Source organism: Harpia harpyja, chromosome 11 (genome assembly GCF_026419915.1).
Source record: "Harpia harpyja isolate bHarHar1 chromosome 11, bHarHar1 primary haplotype, whole genome shotgun sequence".
In the NCBI taxonomy this organism is placed as follows: Eukaryota; Metazoa; Chordata; class Aves; order Accipitriformes; family Accipitridae; genus Harpia; species Harpia harpyja.
Window position 1 is genome coordinate 44,397,445 of NC_068950.1, and position 20,593 is coordinate 44,418,037.

Sequence of the window (20,593 nt, forward strand, 5' to 3'; positions counted from 1 at the left end):
CTTGCTGGCAGAGGAAGGGTCTGCCTTGCCCCGGGTGGGGGGAGAAATTATGTTCCCCAACGTTTCCTTCTGCGAGGGCAGAGGCGGGCGAGCGGTGCGGTATTTCCTGTGGTTGCAGCGTCTAATGAGGTTAACACTGTTATTGAGGTTAACTCTTCAACCGATATGAAAAAGGAAGCCACGGGTTCTGCAGCCGGGGGGGTTTGGGAGCGGCGGCGGGAGCCGGTGGGATGGAGAGCACCGGGGCAGCTCCGGAGCCTCGGCCCCTTCTGCCCCCCCCACCCCGGGGGTCCGCGGCCCCATAGCATCGCCGGATGAGCTGGGGTCCGGCACAAGCAGAGGGGGTGACGCTCGGGGCCGGTGAAAACAACCTCAGACCTCGAGTTGTTTTTCGTTGTAGGCTTCTGGGATTAGCAGAAAAATGTTCTTTTGCTGATGGAGCTCAGCCCGGCTCCCCAGGACCCCTCCGCTGGGCTCCTGTGGCCTCGCACGCAGCGACACGATCCTAAAAATCCATTCGGGATGGACTTACATTTGCCGGGATGACTCCAAATCCTGTAACAACTTAAAGACTAAAAAGACAAACCCCCCCCGGGGCTGTTCCTTTAAGGGATGCTGGGTTTTCCCATGGACTGACTCAGACTGGAAACTCTCAGTTTTTCTCGACACAGCTATCTAGGTCAGGCTTGCTGACACTTGCTGATGCTTCTCGCCGTGCTCGACAGCCCCGGCCGCAGCAGCAGGCAGAGGGGCCCGGCAGCACATGTCCTGAGGACTGGCAAGGTAAGGATCCTCCGGCTCTGCCCAGCTTCCAGCCCGCTACCACCCGGATTTAAAGCCCCCAAAATCCCAGCTCGTGTTTCTCAGCTGCTGCTTATGTGCGTTAGCCGCTTCTGGCACACATTGCTGGTAAAGATTTTGCATGGTTTGGGCTTGCACAACCGGGACGGTTTTTCCTTCTTTGTTTGCTTCGCATTTCTTTAGCGCTAGTGTACGAGGAGGCTTTTTAGTAGAGATGAAATCAAAGACCAGCGTCTCTCGACAACGGTCTCGTTCCTTCTGGTTTTGGAGTTTGCAAATGCCTGTAAATCGGAATAAAAACGCGAATGTGAGTGATCCCCAGAGGAGGCAGAGCCTGCGATCTTGTCTTAGAGCTGGCAGTCGGGCAGATTTATTGTCTTTTCAGCTCTTTTCACAGAGCACGAGGCTTGGTTGGTTTTTTTCATTTGTTCTAACTTGCAGGAGGTTTGCAGGCAATTGGGAGGCCTTCAGGTTCTCTTAGTGGGTCAGGTAATAGGAAGGCACTTGAAATTTGACTCAATCATTACGAATACTTGCACAGCCCTTAAAACAAACGAGGTCAGCTCACACAGCAGGAGAAATACAAAAGCATTAGCTGTAGCTAGTAGCCCGGTTTGGGTTGAACAACATCATTTTGAAGCTTTTACAGTGGACTCCGGTTCAGCTTGTCCCTCGAGGGGGAACTTGCCATTTCTAACATCAGATTTTGCATAGGGTTCTTTTAATTATTGCTGGCTTAAAAAGAAAACTACGGAGGCGTGGGGCTTTGCTCAGTTTTCGGCACCGTGCACGTGAACGGGGTGGAAGGCTACGGCAATGGTCTGCCCAGCACCCAGCCCTGCGCCCATCGCAGCATCGCCCCGGCCTTCGGGGGGGCTCGGGTGTGCCGTGAAAGCTGCTCCCAGGTGGGTGTTTCTCTTGGAAAAGAGCAATTCCCCCCTCACTGGCGAGGCTGGGCTTCGCCTCTGGAGGGGGGGTGAATCCAAAGAGGCTGGGGAGGAAGGCGAAGTGAGCAGGGAAAAATTCAGGCAAGACTGTGGGATGCGGACATGAGCGCAGCGCCTTGGAGAGAGAGGGAAAGCCCTTGCCTGGGATTTTGGGACTGTCTTGGGGCGGGGGGGGAGCGCTGCCAGGAAGAGCCATTGCTCGGCTCGGGCAGGACCCGCCACAGCAAGGGGGTGGGAAAGATGTTACGGAAACAGGGGATGTTTCTGTCCCACGAAACTGTGTCTGGGGGGGGTCTGAGCATCTCCAGGGATGGAGACTGCAGGGCAACCCCTCAGGGCAGCCAGCCCCATGCTTGGCCATCCTCAGAGGGCTTTTTCTTACGTTTAACTAGAATTTCCTGATTTTCAATGTGAGCCCATTGCCTCTTGTCCTGTCCCTGGGCACCGCTGAGAGGAGTCTGGCTCCCTCATCTCTACTCCCCCAGCAGACATATATACCCAAGGATAAGACCCCTCTGAGCCCTCTCCTCTCCAGGCTGAACATCCCCGGCTCTCCCAGCCCTTCCTCACATCTCAGGTGCTCCAGACCCTCAGGCACCTTTGCTGGACTCATTCCAGTCTGTCCCTGTCTCTCTTGTCTTGGGGGGAGCCCAGCCCCGGACCCAGCGCTCCAGATGTGCCTCCCCAGGGCTGAGCAGAGGGGCAGGATGAAAACAGCAGCATCCCCCTCACCCAGCATGCCAGCCTTCTTCGAGGAAGGCTCTCGGGCTGCTCAGGCGTGATTTCCCTTTTGTAAATCCACGCTGCCTGCTCCCATCACCTCCCGGTCCTCCTGCGTGTGCTGGGAGCTGGTTTTGGGGGGGTTTGCTCCATCAGCTGCCTGGGGGTGGAGGTGAGGCTGCCCAGCCTGTGGGCTACCAAGAACTCCATGAACGTACGGGTTCGTGTAAGTATAAGGAAAGGATTGGAGAAATTTCACAGCTATGAAAACTAAGAGAAATGTCACCAGAGGTGGAATCTTGGGGAAAGCGGCCTCGGGGCTGCTCACGGGGGCTGGACACTGGGCTCTGCTGATGGGATGCCCGTTACCCGAAACGCTGAGTCCCGTGTGCCCGCGAGCCCGTCTCCCTGTGCTCCCACTGCTGGCACGACCCCCTGACCCCAAATCCCCAACGAAACCCTCGCCGTGCATCCCCACGGCCACCTCCGGCGCGATCCCTGAGCATCCCCGGGGTGAGGGCAGACCCGGCCGTTTCGGGCAGCGGTGCGGCTGGTGGGATAGCTCACGCTTTTCCTCCCCCTCCAGACTATGCCAGGTGCGGGCAGCGGCCGCAGCCCGGGCCATGGCGGGGTCCGGCGAGGCTTTGGCACTCCACGTCCTGCTCTGCTGCCTGTGCGCAGGTAAGCGGCGGCACGGCCGCTACGGCATCGCCCTCGCTGAGCGCCGGAGCGAACGCCCTGGCCCTGCTGGGGAATCGGAGTGGGAGTAGGAAAATTATAGGGCTATAGCTATGGATTTGGCGGGGGGGGGGAGCGCTTCTTTAGCATTGCGGGGGGGGGGGGTCCCATGCCCTGCAGCACCCTCTTTTCCCTGCTTGCATCCTCGGCCACGGGCAGCCACGTTGAAGCACGCTGGCGTTTCACCGGCTGCGACGAGCGGTGTGACCCTGCCTCCGCGCACACGAAGCCGGAGCGCGGCTGCACCCTTTCCAGGAAGGCCAGATCGAGCCCGATACCGGCTGCGAGCTGGGTTTGCCGGGGCTGCTGCAGAAGCCTCATCTGATAGCGAAGGGCAGGCTGTGCCTCCGCGCGGGGGCTGCCGCCCTAATCTCGGGGGATCAGAGCTCGCAAGACTACGGGTTATTTCCCTGCAGTCATTTAAGCATTAAAGCAAAACCTAAAATGGGTGAAACCAGCCGTTTCTGATCCGAGGGGATGAGTCACCGGGTGCCGGGTCGCTGCTGAAGGCGGGGGGGGGGTTATCCCCATCCTGGGGGGGGGATGAGGGGAGCGAGGGGGCCGGGGGGGGGGGCCCCGGCAGCCCCCCCTGCCACGGGGTCCTGCCACGCCGCCGCCCGCATCCCGGCAAAGCGACCGCCCGTGCGGAGCGGTGCAGCCTGCGGGCATCCTCTCCTCCCGTGGGACGCCCACCCGGAGCCGGCGTGACGCGGCGGGTGTCGGCGCAGGTGTCGCGAACATCAAGTGCTCGGGGCACGTCTGGATCGAGCCCGCGCCGGTGGTGCGGATGGGCTCCGACGTCTCCATCAACTGCCTCTCCACCCTCGGCTGCCCCTGGGCCAAGTTCCTCATCCTCCTCAACTACAGCCTCGCCGAGGGTCCCCTCCGTCCCCTCAACAGCAGCACCGTCCGGCTCCAGCTGCGCGATTTCCGAACGCCCTTCAGGACCGTCACCTGCTTAGCCCGCTGCTCCGACAACGAAAGGCAGCGGCTGGTGTGCGGCACCCACGTCCTGGCCGGCTGTGAGTAACCCCCCCACGGCTACGGGGTTTTGGTGATTTTTGTTAAGCCGCCAGCACCGAGGAGGTCGGGGGGGGGGGGGGGTTACAGCAGCCTGGATCTGGCACCGCTCGGAGTGTGTGTGTGTGGGGGGGGTGTCAGCACGCTCTGCCTAACCTCACCTCCGCAGACCCTCCGGACCCCCCCAGCAACCTGACCTGCACCATCCGTGAGCACTCGGGGTGCCTGGCGTGCACGTGGGACGCGGGACGGCCGACCCACCTGAGCACCCGCTACACCCTCCACCTGCGCAGGTAAGGTCCCGTGGGACGGGGTGGGGGGCCGCGGGGTGGGCGACGCGACCACCCGGCCGGGGGAAGGAGAGCGGTAACCGGCAGAGCCGGCGCGTGGCACGCGGCGGCCACGAAGCCGGGTGACACCGGGGCTGCTCTGCCGCCGGCGGTGAATTGGGGCGGGCGCCGTGCCCTACTTACGCTTTCTAAAGCTGACGTCTTCCCGGTCTCCCTGCTTGCAAACCGCGTGCGAAACCACGGGTTTGATTCCGCAGGGTGGACCTTACGCGCTCGGTGCTACTAGTGGCCCGGGAAACGTTGCATCACGTCGCAACGCGTTACAGCCTTTTTGGCAGATGCATTGATTCTCTCCGAGTTAAAGGGCGTGCGGAGAGGGTGCAGCCGGCGGTGTGCACCTAACGCTGCCCAAACCCCGAAACCGAAACCCCAGCAGAGTACAAAAGCTCGAGCCTGAAGCAGGCATGCCGGCTGCTGCGCAGCGTGCCACGGCCCTTCCTACCCAGCCCGGGATGCTTTGTGCCATGTCTGACACCGAAGCACCCGCGACACAAGATTGGCAGGCTTTCAAAGTTAATCTGACTCAATTATTAAAGTAAACGCATTAAATCCCGTCATACGTAGGCTTTGTGAAGTGATTAACTGCCTGCTTAAATTTGCTTAGGTTCAAACTTTGAACCGTGCAGCCAGAAAGAACTGAGAAAGTTCACCTCCTACGCCAAAAATGCAAATGCCCTGCAGAAACATCAAGAACCGAAGGCAATTACTTTCTAGCTCGCTTTAAGAGTGACAAACCCCAGTTTTGGAGATGACTGTGCCCCAGTCGCGAGCTGTGACCCCTCGAGAGTCGGGCTTGCCTTTCCAGCGGGTGCACGATGCCGGGCCAGGCTCTGACCGGGGCTGCCTTCTGATTCCCAGTGTGGGGACGGCGGTGGCGGAGGATGCTGAGGAGGAGGATGATGAGGAGGAGGTCTTCCCCGCGGGCTTGCCGGTGCCGCTGAGCGCGCTGCGTGGCGGGAGCCGCTACTCGGCGTGGGTGCAGGCCAGCAACGCGCTGGGTGCTGCCCGCTCGCCGCCTCGGCACCTCGACCTGCAGGAGCTCGGTATGTCCATCCGTCCGTCCGTCCGTCCGTGAGCTGCGCTGCGCGTGGCCATACATGCCGCGCTGAGATGTCGCTTTAGGGAGATGCACGGGCAATGCAGCTGAGGGGTGGGAAGGCAGCCCCCCCCCGGGACGTGCCGGCCCCCCTGAGCCACGCTTTCCCGGCTCTCCCCGCAGTGGTTCCCGCTCTACCCCTGGTCGCCGGCGCCGAGACGACGGAGACGTCGCCTCCCACCACCACCATCCGCTGGAAGAGGCAGACGCTGCTGGAGAACGTGCGCTGCGAGGAGCGACACAAAGCCACGGGTGCCCTGGCGTGGCATGTGAGACGGCATGGGACCCCCCCCCCCCCAAAAAACTCCCCCCCCCCAACTCAGATCCATGTGTGTCAGCTGCCCCATGTTAGGAGACGCACCAGTTCTGGAGAGCCCTAAGAATCCACGGGCAATGGGAGCGTTTGGGGGGGTCATTTAAAACCCACCCCTTTGCTTCTGTGCCTGGGGGGGGCACGCACCCCCGGCCGTGGGCAGCCCCCCACCTTTGTCGGGGCAGAACAGCCGATGCCCTCCGAGAGGGCAGAGCGCCTTTCAGGCAGGGTTATCATCTCTGCTTTTTAAGCAAAAGGGCAAAATTCAAAATATTTCCAAACGTTATCTAGTTCTGCAAGGAGGCAGAAAATCCTCTAGGGCTGCTCAGCGCACGCACGCTTCATCGGTCGTCCCCGCACTCTCGCAGACACGACCGCGCTCGGGACAGCTCCACCCGGCCCCTTTCGGAAACCTCCAGCACCCACCAGAACCCCCCCAAATTGCCGTGGGGTCAGAAGCCCAGCGATGTAGCCGGCCGGGGGCTCTCGCTGCACCACCCCAGCTTGCCCAGCGCGTTAGCCGGCCGCGCGTCCTCGGGGAGGACCTTGCCTGTCCCCATCCACGCCGAAGAGGAAGGCAGCGACCGCCGCCGGCTCCCGCTTTACATTTTGGGGCCAGCGGCAGCGGCATGGGGGGGTGGGAATCCCGCTCCCCACCTAGCACCCTGCTTCCCTTGCAGGTGGAGGCGTGGGACGGCACGGCGCAGCACGACCTGCAGAGTAACACCCAGTACGCGTTTCAGGTCCGGTGCCGGCTCAGCCCCGCCGACAGCCCCTGGAGCGCCTGGAGCACCCCTTTTCTCTACACCACCCCCGAGGCAGGTACGCTCGGCCTCAGCGCTGCCCTCCCTGCGGGCTTGTTTTTTTTTTTTCCCCCCCAAAAGCAGCCCATCGGCTCCTTGAGATGCTCTGCGGGGACCCGGCCCAAGGTCAGGATGCCGGGCAGCTCGAGTTAGCTCAGTGACACGCGTGCGCGCGGCACGTACGCGGCGTGGAAGCCTGCACGTCCCCGCGCTGCCGGAGACCGCTGCGGGCAGACGTCGGGCACGATGCTGCGGCATCGCCACCGTCCCCACGCTGCGGCCGAGGGCTGAGCACTGTCGCAAGCTGGCAACTCGTCTCACGCCCTCCGAGGGCTCCCGGCCACCGCGGCAGGCTGCGGGTCGCGGTGATTTTGGCAGATTCCTCAGGTTGCGGCGGTATGGTGGGAGCTGGAGAAACGCCAGAGGGGCACGTGGTTTTTCCGTACAGAAAGAGGGATGGGATACGCGTATCCGTCTTTGGTAGCTGGCTTGCTCCCCGGCAGCAGGGAAAAGTCCTCTTGCCCTAGGTGGAAAAGTCACACCAGCCAAGGCGTCCCACCAAGACGTGTTGTCTTGGGTCATACAACACATCCCTCGTTGCCTTCCCCTCTTTGCATCCCGGTTGCTAACACCAGGATGAAGCTTAGACGCAGCCGGCTCCGTTATCTCGGCCGACAGCGGGCTGGGACGCCCCAGGAGCGATGCCCTCCCTTACATCCCGGTTGCAGCGAGGAAGCCGGGGACCCGCTCGCCCTAAAAAGCGGCGCTCGCTGCCGTTTGAACCCCGGGCCGTTTCCCCTCCGCAGCAGCGGAGCTTTCTGCGAAGGCTGCACGTGGGTGGGAGCCGCGTCCGTGGGTGGGAGCCCCAACGCACGGGTGGGATCCCCGGCTGGTTCCCCTTCGGATGCTCACGCCACGTCCCACGCTTCCTCCCGCAGCCCCCGCCGCGGCACCCGACGTCTGGCGGCGGCTGGGCCCGGCGTTCTCGAACGGCAGCCGCGAGGTGACGGTCTTGATCAAGGTAAAGTCTTTTTTTGGCGGCTCCTGTGAAATTTCCGCATGCGAGAACAGCCCCCGCCGAGAGGCGGTGGAAGGTGATGCCCTTGGACCAAAGGGATGGGGGGAAGAGGAGACCCCAACGTGTCCTTGGGGCAAAACCTCTCCGTTCTTGCAAAATCCATCCCCGTGTCGCCCAGCCGAGGGGACGTCTGTCCTGCGCGGGGGCTGCTGGGGGTCAGACCCCTCAGCCGTCCCCGCGGGGCTGTCTCTCCGGCCCTTCGCAGCCCCTGCCGCCCCGGGATGCCCGCGGGAGGATCCTGGGCTACACCGTGACCGCCGAGAGCCCCCGGGGAGCGATGGTCCTCTGCAACACTTCCAGCACGGCGTGCAGCGTCCTGGTCCCCCCGGGAGCCCGTGCCCTCCAAATCACCGCTCACAACTCCAGGGGGGCTTCCAGCCCCGCCAGCATCACCCTCGGCCGAGAAGGTAGGATCTCGTACACAGCAATTGCGGCTTTAACAGAGACCGGCTTTTAGCAGGAGGGCAGGGGAAAAATGCCAGGTTGTGCGTGCACGGCTTTAAAGCCAGGGAAAAGCCCCGGCGGAGCTCTGCCCGCTTCGCCGAGGGGACACAGCGTCCTCCGGACGAGGCCGGCATCCCCCGGCGATGGAGATGCTCCGCAGGCGCGTATCTCAGCCCTTGGCCTCTGAAGGCTGCAGCAACAAGCTTAAAAATCAGTTTGTGCCGGCTGGCAGGGCTGCGCCGGGCAGCGGGCTCAGTGCAAGGGTGCTCCTCTGCTCCGTGCTCCCAAAAATAGCTCCTGCTGCCTCTGGCAGGGAGACAGCCCCAACTGGGAGCTGGGTCCTTGCAAACAGAAAGGGAGGGGGGAAAAAAAAAAAAAAAAAATTCCTTTCTGGGCCACCTTAGGTTCCCTGCACCACAGGTTGTGTGGTTTTCCCCATAACCACACTTTCCTATTTTTTAAAAGTGTCTCTTTTAATGAGCAATGGGAGGGGAAAGTCCCATTCAAATTGAGGACAAATATATGACTAAAAAGAAACTAAAGAGAAATAAGGTGGAAAAAATTCTCTAATCTCTCATACTTATCAGAATCATGCGCCTTTCTTGTAAGAAATGACAGGTAAAGCATTTCAGATGAGACTTGACAAAGCTGAAGATGTGCTTTCACGATATGTGTGTGTGAGCATAGATATATAAAAAAATAGATTTATAGATATAAAAATACAGGTATTGATTTTTTTATGTGTGTATATATATATATATATATATATATAAAAACCCCACCACATTCTAGAATTTCTTGTTCCCTCTTCATCCTTAAACATTTTCAGGAAAGGCACATTTTACCTGGGTTTAGCTGACCCTTCCGAGTCTTCTGCTCTTCAAAGATGAGGTTGGGCTGACAGCCCCCTTTCCATCTCTCTCCGCAGAGTTCCCGGCACCGGTGGCTGTGGAGGTGAAGCCCGAGAACCGGAGCAGGATCTCGGTGGCCTGGCAGCCCCCCCGCCGCAGCGGGAGGTCCCCGCTCTGGTTCATAGTGGAGTGGGTTTCCACCGCCCAGTATAACCAGGAGGAGCAATATTTTTGGAAGAAAGTCCCATGCCAGGAAACACACACGTACATCCAAGGTAAGATACTCCAGGAGTCATTTCGCTGTTTGGTGTGCTTCGTCAGGATATTATACAGCTAAAATATATTAGAAAGGCAGAGTTTCATGGGAAATTGAGCCCCTGGCCGCTTAGTTTTTGGAGAGCGGGACCGCGAAGAGCCCTTTGGGAGCAAGGAGGAGCGAGGGCAGTCGGGATCGGGTCTCCCAGGTGAAGGTGAGAGGGAAAGAGGACGAAGCGACAAGAGAGCTGGCAGGCAGGGAAGCCACGCGGAGGAGACGGACGTGCGTATTTAAAGGATGCCGAGAGGGAAGGCACAACGCTGGATGCGCCAAGGCTCGTGCTTTAGCACCTCTCCCCCCCTCCGTGCCCAGAGAACGAAGCCCGCGGGTCCTTGCTGACGCAGCCCCAGCCCAGCAGCACAAACGTCTCAGGACCCGTCCCGCTCCGTTCCGGCTCCCCACGTTAATTCTGGCGTTTACTGGGTTTGGGGTACTTCCTAGCCAGGCTTTTGCTCTTCCACACGTGGGAATGGCTCCTGCAGTGCCTTTCCCCAGGGGAAGGGCTCAGAGCTGGGGACCCCCCCCCACCTCCATCAGCTTTCACCACTCGGTAACAAGCCCTTGAGCAAGCCGAGAGCTTTCACAGCAGCTTACAAATACATTTTAAAGGCAAATCTTTCTTCTTTCCAGAAGAGGCAGTACCAGGAGGTCGCATCAACGTGTCGGTATATGCGGTCTACCCCGACGGAGTCAGCAAACCCAGCTCCGGCCAAGGTAAGCGCAGGTGGGTGGAAAAGCTGCCGCTTGCTGCAATAGAGCTGCGGAGCTCAGCTGGCCGTTTCATTCTCGGTGTGCCCACAGCCTGCCAGCTTTGTGGACTGACTTGGTTTTAGAAACAAGATGTAAACCCTTCCCGTTGACCAGAGGAAAGCAGGGCTCTAGATGGAAACCTTTTGGCCGCAGGACATGAAAATAGGGATCTTTATCAATGCATCTGTATGAAAGCCTTCTGTGCGCAGGAGCTAGAGATCTAATGCACACGAGAACCACGTCTTACTTCACAAGATACACCAATGGACTCATGCTCCCTTTTTGTGATAGAAAAGATGAGGTTGCTGCTTTGCACATTTGACAATAAAATGTTACGGATAAACCGAAACATAGAAAACAACTTTTACAGAGACCAACCGGCCAAGCTGCAGCCTGCCCTTTCTTACCTGGAGTGGGAAGCAGGCAGGCTTCAGTTCTGGAAACTGTTTTAAGTAAGAGCATAGGCCAATTTACAAAGGAAAGTAAGGACTATCATCATCTCAAGCACTGCGTGCCTTGGCTTTGGTTGTCCCCAGGAGCTGGGCACACTGAGCTCCCTGAGCCGTTCCATCCCGCTGCTGGTCCTCCCCCAGGTGAACCAGGATAACCCACACGCAGCTCCACATCCGAGCGCTGAGCACCCTCCCAGCACCACCGTACCTGCTCCACGGCCACCACAGCGCAGGCAAACCCCTCTGCAGGCAGGGATGCTGCACGCAGCATCCAGCGATGGCTGGGCAGGTCCATGGACCAGTACTAGGACCTCCAGAGCTCCTCCAACACAGCTCATAACCCAGAGCTGAGCTTAAATAGCCCCGGGGCAGGGGGTGTGGGTGGGGGTCCTAGGTGAGGCTGGTTAGGGCCATTAAGACCTGTTAGTGCCCTCCCTGCCCTGACAGAGCGGGCTGTAGCTGCAGGCAGGGGTAACACCTGAGGATGTCATCAGTTCACTGTCCCATGCTGGGATGCAATTTTAGATGGGTTATCTGAAGCTGCTCGGATACTTTCCCTGTGACAAACCGGCTCTGTGTTTCTGGTTGGCACCCCTCGTGGCTTTGAGAAGGGCAGTTATTCAATTTTTTCCCGAGAAATGGAAACAAATGTTCCTGACCGATTCGGCCCGGGCTGTTCACGTCTGTTAGCCCTGGCAATTAGGTGTTATCGTCACAGACACGCTGACAGTCTTTGGCTCTGGGCAGGCCGGCGTTCGGGCACCTCCAGCTCTGGTGACATGAATTTCCAGGGTCCCGATCCTCAAGTGGGCTTAAATCTCGGCAGCAGGTCTCCGTCTGCGCGGAAGGGGGAAGAGCTGGGCGTCGAAGGGAGGATGCTCTAACCTTTGCACCAGCGAATGGCTTAGAAATGTGTTAAATGCTTAAAAATAGAGACTTTATCCTTAGTGGTTGCACAGACTCCTTTAACAAAGCTTGGGGGTTTATGTGGGGAAGTGCCAACACGAGGCAGCAGTGAAGCTCGTGTCTGTGACAAGGTTTGCTTCCAAAGCACCAACACAACCCACGGCTGACACCCGCAGTCAAGTCCTCCAGCTTGACCCCACAGGTTGAACCTCATTCTTCTTTATTCAGATTGAGCCTGTCCATCGTCAGGAAGGCATTACTGTAATCATGTTAATTTTTGTTATTTTATACCAGTTCAATGTGCCAGTGACACCTGCCCCCCAAAGAGCTGAATTCCCAGGCTGCCAAATAATGTACTCCAGCACTTGCCTTCCACAATCCCATGTATTCGAGAGATGCTTTGCAGCGTCTGCAGCGCACTCCAGCTGAGTGGGCTTGTACTGCAAACACGCTCTACTTAGGGAACTGAAATACTCGAACTCCAGGAGCTCTGCTAGGAGATGCACGTGCTTCAAATGCACAAAATCAAAGGCAGTACTTTTTACTGGGATTTTTTTGCCCTTTGGAGAGGCAGAAATTGCATTTGGCCTTGGATTCCCGTTGGTCCTTGCAAACCAAGTACCAAACAGAAGTGGAACGGGGCTTGCTCCACCAGGCTTGGATAAGCTCCGTCCTTTGACCGCTGCTGTTTCATTCATTAAAGGCTGTGAATTCCAAAAGGTTTTCACTCATTTTCATCTGAACCAATCTCAACTGATGGGTTACTCACTCTGTTGCAGAAATCACTGGCTGAAATCAGGTGGCCTGTGTTGTTTAGGATATTATTATATATATATTATATATATAGGATATATTAAGCTGGATATCCTTAATTGTCTCGGCCAGTTGAAGCTCTGTGATTGTAGGTGAGGGTGCTAGCTGCCTCTCTTATTAATGCTGATCCTCTGCTTAAATGCATTCAGCCCTCTGCTGCCACGAGCAGGCGTTTGCCGTGAGCCGGGTGACGGTCCCCCTCTGCGGAGGGGGTGGCTTCTCGTCCCTGCCCTGCTGGGACAGCCGGCTTCGGGGACAGAGAGGCAAACATGGGGAGCAGCAGGATTTTTCCTAAAGCAGTCAGCCAGATGAAGGGTATGGAGGAGTTTTCAGACGTGTAGATGAGGGGTTTCGTAAAGCACCTGGATTCTTGTACTTCTAAAGATGCTCTTGCGAGTCTGCCCTTCCCAGATTTCCCAGTATTGGCAATTTGCTGTCTTGGGAAAACCCAGTGCGAGCTGTACTTGCACGGATGGCTCTGCAAAAGGGGCCCTTTATATTGCCAGCCGCTCTGGGGGCATTTCCCTTCCTTCAAACCCGACACGGACCCACAACCACATCAGGAATGCTCACCGCCACTGAAAGACATAGCCAAATCATAGGGAGCAAGGCTGGAGAGGAAGATTACCCCATCCCAAGGGAAGATCAGCTGCATTGCTTCCATTCCTGACAGGTGTTTGCTGAAACTGCTCTTGCACGTCCCAGCAGAGACCCTTTTTCTTGCAGGGTGACCCCCTGAAGAAAGCTTGCTGCTTGTTTTAGCAAAAATAGGCTTCTTGCCATGGCAGGCTCTTTAGCTGCAGATCTTCCCTCACCGCACAGCCCGTCACACAAACGGATACCATCAGAAAATTCAGTCCCATGGGGGTCAGACGCTTTGGGAAATAATCTGTAGGCGCTCGTGAAAAATGATGTACGGTTCCTCAGGAAGTCTAAATTCTTGTTTCAGGTGCTGAGGGGAGCGATGTGCGTAGAAGATGTTTTGTAATTGGTGTTATGTGTTCATCAACGTCTTGTTTAATTGGATCTCTGAGAAATAGGAGATTGAGTAGAGTCCAGCCAGAGCTGGAGTTACTAATTACTTTAGGGGGCTTTATTTTTCTCATTATACCATTATTTACTTTTCTAAACAATATTAACAAAATAAAAATAAGCCATAGCTTCTATATGTCACCCACTGTCCTCTATAAATGAAGTTATGGACACTTTTTTCCTCTCTCTGTTTAAGTCCCTTCAGAGGACCAGCTCCTGGGCAGCACCTACAGCGAGACCTCCCATGGTAAGAAGATAGTAGCTCAGACTTGGTAAGCCAGACTTTCTCCTTGACCAGAAGTGGAAGTTTTAGCCCGAGCAGCACCTGGCGATGGGGAAGCAAAAGCTCCCTTTTACGCTTCGGAGGAGTCAGAAAAGCAACTTTGCGCTCGGTGGGGACATGAGCCACATGGCAGGAAAGGCTGCAGTGCTCTCATGGATGAATACCACCCGCATAATGCAAGCCTTAAGTTTTGCTTTCTCATGAGACTTATAGTGTAATGTACATTACGACAAGTAGGAGATAAGAAAACAAGGAAAATACAAGGTAACGCTAACACGTAGCATACCAGCAATAGACTGTTTCAATCTCGCAGTTTGAACCAGAGACTCGTCTAAGCATTTCCCATCCATGTTTCTGACTTCGGTTATGCTCTGGTTTGCACATCTTCTGGTAAAGGTTACGTTATGATCTGTTGCAGTACTTAAACCAAAAGCAAAACCAACGTAAGCTGAAGAATTGACTTCAGCGTTTCTGGAGGTAGTAAGGCTGCGTAGGAAATGGTTAAAGACCGTGACCACGCTTCTTCGAATTACTTGGCTGAACCCCCCCGGCGTGGCGATTGCGAGGGGAAGGGGCTGCAGTGCCTGGTCACAGCACAGCGCGGATGGGACGGCAGTTTTGGGTTTGCTTTTGTTATGGCTTTGCTTTTTTCACTGAGGAGCAAAAGGGCAGGTGAAACGCTGAAGGCTGTTTTAGCAAAGGTCTGCCCTTTACATCAACGAACCTCGTGGCAGATGGGGGGGTGGAGCAGGGCCACCCGATCGACCTTTTTCCTCTCTATCCTTTTTCAGATGATGACATTGGAGTTTTCCTGGGACTGGGCGTCAGCGTGGTCATATTGTCAGCTGTTCTGTTAATTCTGATGTTTAAAAAATCAGCCAGAAAAAGGTATTGCTTTCTCCTCCACGATTTGTTCCTTATTTTCAACTCATACTCTTCTTCCAGAATATTTTAAAATTAACTACAGAAACCAGTCCCTTTCACTGCAGCCTCCTCTACTGAGGGCAACTTTACCCATTAAGCAGATTGCTATACGAAAAGACATTTGTGCGCTCTACAGTAAGGCAGAGACCAACAAAAAAAGTAAAAAATCATTCCTCTGTAAAGGCCAGCCTTTACAGAGATATGAGGGTGGGGGTAGAAAACGTGAGGAAAAACATAACCCCTGCAGGTAAGTTTTATCCTAGGACTTGTTACTCCCAGTTTTGACTGAGGAGGGGATGCTGAAGCCCCTCACGCCTGGACCCTGAGGGACAGGCAGAGACTGGAGAGTGGAGCAGCTGGAAAACTCAACGGGGAGGATCTTAAAACTGGTTTTAATACCGACTGCTGTTTGCCAGGCACCCTCGCAAACCAGCACTCATCTATCCCAGTTTGCCCAGTAGCTGGAATAGGGATGTCCAGGAGTCCAGGCGCTGTTGTCCCCGACACAAATCCAGGGGAATGGGTGGCCTCTGTGGCACAGAGCTGCTGGCTGGATCTTCCCGACAAAACAAGAAATAGGGGAGAGGAGACCTGGGGGTAGAGGATGTCGAAGGGCTGCCTCTTTTGGTTCCTGAACCCAGCCTAATTCTTCTGCTCTCGATGTCATTGTGAAACACGGGCATTTCAGCAGCAACAGGGACTGCGTATTTTCCCAGGAACGCAGGAATGCACCAGGATGTCAGCAAAGCTCAGCGAAATTAAAATCTCTTGCAAATGATTTTCATTTCTGCAGCAGCTTTGGCTGTAGGAAAATCAATTTTCATTACTGCTGTGTATTTGATTTCATCAGCTCAGGGCAAACGTGCCTCCTCCGATTCATACACATAGCTTGGTCCTCCCCCCCCAGTTTAGCAACATTTTCACATCCAGACAAGTTTTACATAAGGGATTTACCTAGGGTAATTTAGCTTCAGGTTTGCACCGCCACAAATCAAACCTGGGGGAGTACGGTCGAAAGACAAAGACCTAGACTTCAAACGGGGAAACCCACCCATATGGGGTAAACCTGGGGCTTCCAAGCCATCCTTGAAGGATGGGTGCGCTTTGTGTGCCCCTCCTGCCGGGGGACAGTTTCATCCTGCATGAAGAATAAGTGACTAATAAAATGGACTAACGTCTTGGCATTTATTTTTTTCTTTTTGGTAAAGAATTAGCACCATCGTTGTGTCGCTTTTGCCAAAATGGCTGTTTGAAGACTTTCCCCACATGGAAAACAGCAACGTGGTAAAGTCACTCCAGGTAATTGCACTATTATTATCTCCCAGCTTTTCTTCACTTGTCTCCCCTTAGATTAAAGCTTGCTCCAGAGCTGTGAGAAACAGGGGTGGGAAGAGGATTAAGGTCTAAGGGACCAGGAGCTGATCAGGAATCATTTCCCAGGCATTTCCAAGGTGCATGGGAGCCCAGCTTAGCTGAGGTCTTTAAACTTTGCCTCAACATACTCTTTATTCAGTGGCCCCAGTTGACTCAAGCCGCCCTTGAAGTGCGTGCAGGAGCATGGAGACGGGCACAGCTGCTCCCCGTCTTCTCCCGTCCACCTCGCTGTGGTCCTTTTCACCGGGGGGATTGGATGAGAGAGGTGGGAAGGAAGACGAGATGAAGACAACAAGTCATTGCCCCGTTTCTTCCTCGGGATGCTCTAATGGTAGCTCACCCGTTGGTAAAATTTGCCGGTTTGCTACCATGCTCATCGTTTTTTTTTCCAGGAAAAGAGTGATTTCACGAGTAGCAGCTTCCATGAGCCGTTCTTGGACACCAGTGACCCCACAGTTATGGAAATCGAGGAGGTGCCAGCGCACAAGGAGTACAAGAACGTGGCCACCAGAAGGAAGCCCAGCAGAGAGGTCCCCGCGGACGGGGAGCGCCCGGGGAGCAAGGTGCCTGCCAGCATCACGACCCCCGAGCAGATCACTGACTACAAACCTCAGGTGTCCGACGGGAACCCGCTGGGGTACGTAGCCGCCAATATTTACCAAACGCAGCCCCCCGCACCCCTCCCAGAACCGGAGACGAACGTCTTCTTCAGAGACTACACGAGCCCCGTTCCCCAACTCTGGGACGGGGAGGGAGGGGGACACCCCATCTGTCTGCTGGAGAAGATCAACCTCATCTTAAACAACAGCCGGAGCGGGCAAAGCCACGCGTTCGGCTCAGCCCCGGGGGGACACGGCTCCCTCCCGGAGAACCAGTGGGCACACGCGCTGGCCAGCGATGTTCAAGAGCAAACGCTGGTCCCCGACGAGCTGGTCTCTTGCCTGAGAGCCATGAACGGGGAGTCGGTGGATATAAAGACCTGCTTTCCGCAAAGCATCGGGAGATTATTTTGAGAGAAATTTGTAGTTGTGATCGGAAAAAACCCAAAGCGGTGACCATGGCACGTATCAACCTTTGAGACTGCAACCAGCAGAACTGGAGTAAAACTCCAAGTCTGAAATTTGCCCTCTTAATCGACTACAAGTTCTTGTGGCTGCCTGGAATGCCTTGGCCAGTAAATCACAATTTTAAACTTACCTCATGTTGTCACAAGCATAAAACCCATAAAACTTGGATTCCCGTAAGAACTGAAATACAGAGCAGGGGATTTTTTGCAGGATGCAATATGCTTCAATTATTATTCAAAATCATTCTCTTGCTAAATGTTTGGAGCATTTCCTCCCTGGAGCTGACTGCAGTTAGGATGGATAAAACGATCCCTTAGACATCCTGACAGAAGCGTGTAACGTATCTTGGGATGACTCTTAATGCAGAGACACTACACCGAGGAGGATTTATATATCATACAGCATACATGGATACCAAGAAAACAAACTCATTTCTGTATGACAGAATAACCCAATTTCATATGCTTTCCCATTCAATAATAAAAACCACATCAGGTAAGAACAAGCCTTCATCGTCTGCCAGGCTGATATAAAATCTCTTTAAATTGGTCACTGGACAGATTCTTCACTTTGGGTGAGGGATTTATCATCTCACAGCAGCTTGTCAGCGCCTCAGCCTTGCTGTGTAAAGTGCAATGTGGCACAGCGAAATGGCATTTATTAGGCACGTGACGGGGAATTTGGATCTTCTGACCTCCAGAAAATGAAATACAGGAGTCTCCTTCCTGCTGAGCACCTGCGATATCATTCCAAAGTTTGCCTAGGACTTCAGAGGTTGTCTTGCAAAAACGCTTCTAAAGCAACCAGAAACTCCCTGGAAATGCGAGAGGTTGGATTACAAATCTGTTCACTGATCACCCACACCTTTTTAAGGAAACGCTCCAAATGCTTTTAAGGAATACAAGCATAAAAGAAGTTTGCGATCCTCTGTAAAGTGCCTCAGCGCTCGCTGCTCTCCGCGAGGCTTGCTCTGCCGGTCCTTTTCTCCTACCTCTTAGTTCCCAGCAGAGACTGGTTTCGGTCTGGAGCCGCAGCCGGCGGAGGTGACGCTGCCTGCGGCTGGGGAAGGGTGCTGGTGCCACAGCCGCACACTCGTGCACGCTCGTGCACACCCTCGCACGCTCAAGGCTCTCTTTCACGAGCCTCCGCAGGCCGGCGAAGCCACGCTCCCCCCAGCTCATACACGGGCTGTTTTGGGGCTGTCTGCGGCACGACGCGGGAACTCTGCCCCAAAAACTCCGGCTGGAGACAGCGGTGCCTTCCCCACCTCGCATCCCGGCGAAGGAGCGAAGAGCACACGGCTCCCGTCGTCGCTAACGGGAGGGACCGGGGGCTTCGATATACCCTGCTAGCAGCTCGGCGCGCTCGCAAGAATCCCATTGACTTTGCATATAGCTTTGAGTCTCCCTTTACAACAAATAGCACAAAGGGCCTCTGAACTGTACACCCGTACGTGTGATTTCTGCTCGCCGAGGAGCCTGCGTAGCTCACGGGGTGCCGGGTGACTGAGCCGGCCACGCACAGCCCAGGGAATATTTGCAGGGAACGTGGCTTGTAAGAATGACGCTAACACCAGCACGTTAAAAGGCAAAAGGATCTGACCGTGCATTACCAAAAATCTGTAAAATAACAAGAGCAAGATGACAAATTTTTGTAAGACTTAAATGTTGCAAAGCTAAGATAAAAGCTAACCTACATGTAATTACCTACCTAGAGTTATCCACTTTAGTGTTATGAAATCACTTCTTGCAGTAGCACTGCTAAACCTGGAGATTATATTTCTTTCTATTTTTGCTAGGCACTGTATGCGCTTCTCTGACAGCTGTTGCAAAAATGGATCAATTTTGTTGTTTACTCCTGGATACCTTCAAACCAACATTGTTGTGCGCTGTACTTGTTTCCTTTTAACAACCCAAGAAATCTGTCACTTAAGTGTGTACAGAGTAGTAGTTACCTGGCAAGGCAGGGTAGGATTCTTCTTTAGAAGCAGCGAACTGTTTCCAAGCCAGAAGTGTGACTTTTACATGTAAGCGAGTCTAAAATTAGTGATTGCCGCCCGTGCAGGAAGGAAATTGTAAAAGAACAGCCACATACTATCAGCAGCCCAAATGTGAGGTGGGGAAGGTATTTTTTTCAATGTCCACATCCTGAGACTCACACTGCCTGTATCACCCGAACTACCAAACCCGGTGGGTGAAAATGCTCATCTTGTCAGAGAACAAGGCTGAAAGCCTGGTCTTACATTTCAGGTACCCGCTGGTTGAATTTCCAGCCCTGCTAACTCGCTCCAGGAAGGATACCTGCAAATATATCTGTGGCCAGAGGAGCACAGCTCCTCTCCTCTTCAGCAGCTCTCGGCAGGCAGCGGTGCAGGGATGAGACATTGCCCTGCTCTCACCGTGCACGTGTGCTGCATCAGTGGCAAAGCTCCCGCTGATTTCTTGGGGGGGGGCGAAAGAAATATTTCTCCTTTAGACGGTTGCATGGATGCATCTGGTAAATATGGACTGGTTACTGGAGAAAATGGAAAGAGAAGGGCACAAATATATGTGTATATATGTGTGTGTGTGTATATATGTATACATCTCTTTTTTTTCCAACTGAACTATTCTAATATACAATACAGTTCCCCCTCTCCCTCCCTTCTAACCCATTTGGACAGTGCTTCTATCTACCAACAGTTTAAAAGAGGTGACAGGCTTTGTCTGGGATGGATACGTGTGGTGCTCACCTCTGGCAATGAACGCATCGGTGGGTAAACGGACTGGTGCGTGAAGACAGCAGGAGTTTTGATAATAGGCCGATACCCCGATGCCATATCATGTCCTCGGTTTCAGATTTTTACTTGCCAGATGCACTCTTTGCTCTGCAGTTTGTCTTTGCCCTTGGAAAGCCCTCTGCGTCCCGCCTGTGCCTTCTTTTCTGCCAAGTGTGGTATTTAGGGATGTAAACCAGCGTCCTGCACTACAGGCGTGCAAGCCCAACACTGAGATCCTCATCGGGAGCAGCCCTTGAAGATACGATGGCCCAGCGTTTTGAATCAAATCATGACGTCGCTTTATTCTCCCTCCCTCAAATATTACATGCTCTCTAATTCCTGATATCAGTATTTTCTAAACTTTTTCTAAGTTTGGTTATATTCTTGGCAGCCATATCTTGTGCCAGCAATTTTGACAGGTTATTTGTCAGTTTGGCAGTGAGTTTCAGGGGTTGTTCAGCTTCATTGTAACGTGGGGTTATATACCTTGGAGGCACATAAAGGAAGCATACGCTGAGTAATGCCTCTACCCACAGACAGCATGCACCAAAAAGCATTGATCTCTCCTGTAACACTCCCTCTCGCTGCTATTCACAGGTCTAACACGACCTCCGTAAAAAGGATCTTTTTATACAAATGGAAAGAGAGAACAAACTAAAAAGAAATAAGAAAGTGGGTGTAGGCTCTTCAAAGCTTCAGCAGGCTCAGAAAACAGCAGAGCCATCCACTGCCTGCTCTTATCTCCATCCCCTCGCGT

General features: G+C 54.7%; 1 protein-coding gene across 1 annotated transcript; it reads left to right on the forward strand.

Moving 5' to 3' along the window:
* The first annotated feature begins 3,057 nt into the window (after positions 1–3,057).
* Positions 3,058–18,172, forward strand: IL23R (interleukin 23 receptor). Its single transcript, XM_052802277.1, has 14 exons — positions 3,058–3,149; positions 3,935–4,228; positions 4,396–4,519; positions 5,435–5,619; positions 5,796–5,941; positions 6,666–6,807; positions 7,727–7,809; positions 8,072–8,273; positions 9,215–9,436; positions 10,108–10,191; positions 13,627–13,677; positions 14,505–14,601; positions 15,846–15,936; positions 16,404–18,172. Exons 1-14 carry the CDS (start codon positions 3,092–3,094, stop codon positions 17,022–17,024), a joined length of 2,400 nt encoding a protein of 799 aa, XP_052658237.1. The 5' UTR covers positions 3,058–3,091; the 3' UTR covers positions 17,025–18,172.
* The last annotated feature ends 2,421 nt before the right edge of the window (positions 18,173–20,593 follow it).

Excerpts from the sequence above, each read along its gene's own strand:
- IL23R (XM_052802277.1), top strand. The coding sequence starts at position 3,092 with ATGGCGGGGTCCGGCGAGGCTTTGGCACTCCACGTCCTGCTCTGCTGC. Across the intron at positions 14,602-15,845 it reads AAAAAATCAGCCAGAAAAAG|AATTAGCACCATCGTTGTGT; the intron begins GTATTGCTTTCT and ends TTTTTGGTAAAG. Across the intron at positions 15,937-16,403 it reads ACGTGGTAAAGTCACTCCAG|GAAAAGAGTGATTTCACGAG; the intron begins GTAATTGCACTA and ends TTTTTTTTCCAG.